Genomic DNA, 5,978 nt, shown 5'->3' with positions numbered 1-5,978 from the left:
CAAAAGAAAGCAAGAAATGCAACTGAACTAGAGCATGAATAGAAAACTGATATTTTGTCGCTCGTATAGACCACACGAGGACCCAACTTGGCAACAATCATATCTCTCATCATTTACATACACTCACGTGGACACAATTTATTTCTCCTCCCTCCATTGAGGTTGAGTAGGATAGGAATAGAAACGTGAAATTTTGTCACACTCAACTATGGATTAGGATCTAGCTTATTTGGTACAATTTCAACTCAAATTCCGACCAAGACAAATCACATTACATAAGTATGACCAAGCTTTATACTTTCTTATGATTCAATTTTGACTTTGAACGAGTTATAGTTATACACAATATTTCATTTCAATGAATGGTCTTCTTTGGTTCAACTTTGAAAAAATCTCAATTCTGAGAAAACCCCAAATTAGTTCATGGGCCAATCCAACCCAATAAGTTTGTTCAAGTTTTACATGTTCGTCTAAACTTTTGATCCAATACGATCAAATTCGAGCAAATTTGACCATGATTGAGCCGAAAGTCATAAACAATACTCCATCTCAATTGGATGGTCTTGTTTGGTTCAACTTGGAAAAATATCATACAATCGAACAAGTTAAAAATATTCCAAACTCATTTTTAGTCCTTATAATGATTGTACCCTTCATCCCTGTCGTCAGATCACCATGATTGTACCCTTCATCCCTGTCATCAGATCACCAACTTCCTTGACCCTCGACATTGTGCAAACATTAGCCCAGCATTAGTTGTCTGTTCTCAAGTTTGACAATAAGGGTCGGAGAAAGGCAAGTACTCATTCTTAAAACCAGCGTTCTTAAGACCAAATATTCGGGCTTACTGAGCATCTTTTAGATATCAAATGGACCTTCCCAGAACATAATTTTAATGTGGCCAATTTCCCCTCTTTTGCAATCAGTTTCGTTACAGCACCCGGTACTCTAACTATTGTCCACACCGCAAGGAGGAAGATGCCAAAGACAGAGTTAGTGACTGGAGTAAAGTCATAACAAGGTAGTCGTACTGGAAGGTACAGCTGGTTCAACCAAACCTGCTTTCCCAAGCAAAAGTAGGACCCTTGTTTATATTTATTAAATTGCCGAACTTTGTATTTAGCTTAAAAGTATATAAAATGAAAAAGGATGATTGCTTGACTGCGGTGTAGATACTAATATGTCTTGTTATCTTGTACTCTCAAAATTAGCACACATTACTCAACATCGATCAATAGCACTTCTACCTAACTAGTGTTGAGCTACAATGTCCAATTTTTCAAATGTACAACTTTATTCATGTCTAAAACCACTACTCGAGTGGAGGTTAAGTTATATTGTGCACAATTTTCTCCAACTGAACAAATTTGTTTAACCCTCATTTGACCACTTTATGCACTAAAATAAAATGCAGGTTATCTATCAAATTTTAGTATTCAACATGTCCACACCATAGGCTTACAAAATATATATTAAAACAGTACACACTCGAAGGGTAGCGGCTGTTATATATATATATATATATATTAAAACATTGAAAATTTATTTCAAAGCATTAATGTTTATTCATAAATTCAAAACTCAAAGTTTGGAGTTTTGTCTTCCCATCGTCGTATCAAACACCTTGAGGACAAATCTTGTTCTTGGAATATACAATTTGTTTTCTAAAATTGAGCCAAGTGTAGCAATCAACCTTCTTTTCACTTCAGTGTTGATGCCACCCATGGACACAATTTCTGCCAATGCTGCTGGTTCCTTATTCCCTCCAAATGTTAAGGTTACAGATCCTTTCAACAGAATCATCACAAACTGTGAAAACAAAAACACACATTAGTTGAAAAGAAAGGTCGAATCTTATAAAAAAATGCCCTAATTTTCCAGAACACCCTTGGATAGCACATATAAGAGAATAAACTATAAAAGGAAAGCGTAGATGGCTTGTTGGGGATTTGTTTGTGCTCAAGGAAATGTCATCGTCTGCTTGCTTCAAGCACTCGAGTTAGAATCACTATCAGCTCGACCCGGCTTAGGCACTCTGATCTTAGTTGCATAAAATACAGTACAGAATTGAAAATAGACTTTCCTTGTGCACTTTTACTCCACAACGTTGATTCAACTTCGATTCCTAATTCAAGTATCAGAGTGTGTAAGTCACAAACAATCCTGCACGGGTGTTCTATAGCCCTCGGTTTTAGAGACAAGCAGTTGAAGGAGCAAGACTAACTAAGAGCTGGATTAGTGGGAAGTGTCAAATTCCTTTAAACGGTGTGGTAGGCTATTCTTGACTGATTGCAGCCCGCATTTCTTTAGTGTTTATTGAAAATTTAGATTAAAACGTGCTTTAACAATTTGAAGCATTATCTTTTATTTATTTTTAATAAAACTGTCGACTTCGAAAAAGAGCATTGCTTGTATGACGTGGTTCTCCTACCAAACTCCCCTCAAAAATAGAAGAAACTTACCAAATTTCAAGATAGTCCCTCAAAGAGATATCCCTACATGAAACTATAAATGTAATCTTGAGTCTTAACTTATTTAACAACCATTCATCTAAAAGATTAAGTTCTTGTTTGGTTCAACTAAAAAAACTATTAAAATTTAAGGTCGAAGTCAACAATTAATTTTAATTACATATTTCACATACCCACAACTTTCAACCATACATTCCATCAAATTTTATCAAAATCCACTAAAAATGTGATTTTTATCTAAACCACACAAAGGCTAAGTCATTAGAGTAACAAGAAATTAAGTTGATACAAGAATTTTACATAAGAACAATGTTATTTGTACACTCCGGTATACACTCCCCTTATAAGAGAGGGGCCCACGTCTAATAAAAATAGCGTGGCCTCCCTTTGCGAGGGGAGTGTATACCAGCAAAACCCTTCAAATAAACAGGAAGTTGCACGAATTGAACTCACGGCTTTTGTTTTTTCTTAACACCGTTTCACTTAAAGCTAAAACCGTGTAATCATACAATGGTCCAAACTGATTGGACTACTCAATCCTGTTTTTGGTTCCATGCCAATAGACTTGCTGACAAAGTAGGCAATTCATTTGATAAATTTCCTTGCATTAGAACTATTCAACTAAATTTTGCACCAGTTCGTTGTTATCCTATTGTCCTCCCATTTGGCTAATATAGGGTGTCAATGCAATGGCCCCTTCTTATTTAATGGAGCACTCATTTAAGTTAGTTAGGTATATAGAAATAAAATATATCAATATAAAATTCCAAATGCCCGTAAAACTTTTGAATTTAATATATCTAAAAAAATGTTTCCATCATTATCTGAGAAAAGAAACTTGTGGACACTGGAGACTTGCAAATATGCATAGAGTTGTATAGAGGATTAAATACTTTGAACCATCCCGTCGAGAAGCGTGCAGGTGGGATATATTGCCTAATTTATGTTGAAACGTGCATGATTTTTATCAAGGGGTTCGGAAAACTCGAACCTCTAACTTGTGCTAATGGATCGAACGGAGAGGAAAATCATACTCCTTTACCTTGTTTTCAAGGAAGGACTGGTAATGGAGAAAGAACGAACCTTTGATGATTGGGTGATTTAAAATGTTAGTTGAATTAGGATGAATAATGAGTCAATCCCTTTGTTATTATTGGACAGTGATTCCCCAGCTTAAAAGCTCTGAGTTTTGGCAAAACCAGCTCTCGAGGTTCTAGAAGAATACTTAAACCACAGTAATTTAAATTCAGAATATGAGCTTAATCAAGAAAAATTCATTTCCAACTCCCAAAACTAAACCACCAATGCTTAATATCTTAGAAGCTTCGTGCTTTGAACAAACTACTTGAGTTTTAGCAAAAACAGCTCTTCGGGTTTGTGCAATATACTCTAACCACAGTATATAAACTCATATTACAAGTATAATCCAGATAAACTTTCATTACAAGCACCATTACATGGCCTAACCCATATTTATACAACACTAATCCAACAGTAGACACTGAACAAAGAGATTGAATTGAGAGAGAACTTACTTTTTCGGGTTTTCCGATGATTTGAGAAACAGCCTTTGTGAGTTCAGAGAAGATTGAATCTGTGTTGATTCCTTCGAGGTTAACGTTGGTTGAGATATCAAGACAGGGCATTTTTCCCTCTTTTTTCTTGATTCCTCCTGTCTGTAGGGCCTAGTGCCGGAAAAAATTTTGTGAGCAATTCTTTTCTGCCCACTCACCTTCTTATAATTGCTTATTTATAGACAAATTTGCTTATTTATGGACAAATTTTGTGTTACAATCAAGAATGACGGCTGTCTTTCCCTTTTTTTACCTGGTATCTTTTATGAATTTTTTAATATTTTTAGCTTCATTTCCTAAACATCACAACTACAACGCAACAGGAGATGTGTTTATATTACGCACTTTTTGGTCGGTCATGGGCAAGTAGGATTCTAACTCTTGACCAAGATCAAGAATCGAATTACCATACATATTAGGAGGATTCGAATAGATTTAAAAAACTTTTCTGAAGTCACACCGGTGGCATATGTTACATGAGAGAAGGTAGAAGAAAATTAATAAAAAAACATGTTGAAGTTGTTTATAACATTTTATTCCCTGAAATTTCATTATTCAGTAAAAAAAAATAATTTTATCATAATATTTTATCAAGTACTATATAAATTTTAAAGTTGGTAAATCTTACAATATTCTTTTCTCGCTACAAAAGTAAGACAAAAATAAATAAAAAATTGAGTTCAAAATATATGAAATAAAAATAAAAACTAATGACATGGACTGGGAATATAATTTTTTTTATGTAAATAATCATTAAGAATTTAAACTATTTTTATTTTTTTTGTATAAATTTTATTTTTCTAGAATTTTTTTAATTTAACTTTTTTTTAAGAAATTTTAGTTTTTTATTTTATTTTATAAATTTTTTATTTTATTTTTTTAGAATTTACCCTTTTTTAACTTAATTTTTTTTTTTACTTTTATTTGTTAGAATTTTATATTTCATTTTTTAAAATTGTTAAATTTTTTCACATAAATATTTTATTTAGCCCCAGTTTGGGCTTCATTATTTTAAATTATAATGAAAGGAATAATAATTTTTTAAAAAATGTGTGGTTAAAAAGGAATGAAAACTTTTTAGGTTTATGTGTAATATTATTTTATTGAAAAATATTTGGTTAATAAGAAGAGAGAAAAAGTGAATTTTAATTTAATGCAAGATCAAACAAGAGCTTAAAACTTGTTTTTCATGTTTTGAGTATTTTCAAAATTTTTACTGAAATCATTAAAACGTCAAAAAATGCATTTTTAGTTTTATGTTATAAGTTTATCCTTATTTTCAAAAATGCATTTTGAGAAATAGCAAACCAAACATGTTTAAGTATTTTACAAAACTGAAAACGGTTTGAAAACGAAAAACCAAACGCACCCTAAAGGGTCCATTTGGTTTTGTATTTCAGTTTTTAGTTTTGATTTCATTTTTTGATTTCGATTTTGAGGGTTTATTTTAGGATTGCTAAAATTGCATTTGATTTGTCACTTTGAAAATTAATTTCTTAAAGCACATAATTAGAAAAAAAAAATGTTTCGTTTGAAATTTTGAAAATTTATTTATTAAGTTAATTATTCAGTAAAATAGAACAATTTTATACTAATTTAAAAAATTAGTACACACACAATATTGGAAATTAAAAATTAAATTTAATGATGTTGACTAAGATTTTTTTTTTTTTTTATCTGTTTTCAATTAAAAAAATATTTTTAATTTTTTATTTAAATAACATATAAGAGTTTTTATTTTTTTGGATTTTTACTTTTTAAATTTCAATAGATATCTTCTCAGATTTTTTTTTAAATTTTAACTTTTAGTTTTTTAGAATTATTATTTAAATAACTTTTTAAGGCTTATTTCTCACATTTTGGGTATTTTTAATGTTTTCACTGAAAACTCTAAGAACGTAAAAGATGTTTTGAGTTTTATGTTGGAAGTTTA

General features: G+C 31.3%; 1 protein-coding gene across 1 annotated transcript; it reads right to left on the bottom strand.

Moving 5' to 3' along the window:
* Positions 1 to 1,415: 1,415 nt before the first annotated feature.
* On the bottom strand, positions 1,416 to 4,304 carry LOC111399315 (macrophage migration inhibitory factor homolog). The gene is made up of 2 exons (XM_023026563.1): positions 4,007 to 4,304; positions 1,416 to 1,809 (listed from the first exon to the last, which is right to left on the bottom strand). The coding sequence occupies exons 1-2, from the start codon at positions 4,115 to 4,117 to the stop codon at positions 1,582 to 1,584; spliced, it is 339 nt and encodes a 112-aa protein (XP_022882331.1). The 5' UTR covers positions 4,118 to 4,304; the 3' UTR covers positions 1,416 to 1,581.
* Between the last annotated feature and the right edge of the window lie 1,674 nt (positions 4,305 to 5,978).

Source organism: Olea europaea, chromosome 9, assembly GCF_002742605.1.
Source record: "Olea europaea var. sylvestris chromosome 9, O_europaea_v1, whole genome shotgun sequence".
Taxonomy (NCBI): domain Eukaryota; kingdom Viridiplantae; phylum Streptophyta; class Magnoliopsida; order Lamiales; family Oleaceae; genus Olea; species Olea europaea.
Note: the sequence above shows the minus strand (reverse complement) of the source record. Positions and strands in the feature narration are given on the sequence as shown.

Bases quoted from the DNA above. Each gene is read 5' to 3' on its own strand.
- LOC111399315 (XM_023026563.1), bottom strand. From the start codon at position 4,117: ATGCCCTGTCTTGATATCTCAACCAACGTTAACCTCGAAGGAATCAAC. The intron at 1,810-4,006 runs GTAAGTTCTCTC...TTGTTTTCACAG, and splicing joins TCATCGGAAAACCCGAAAAA to TTTGTGATGATTCTGTTGAA.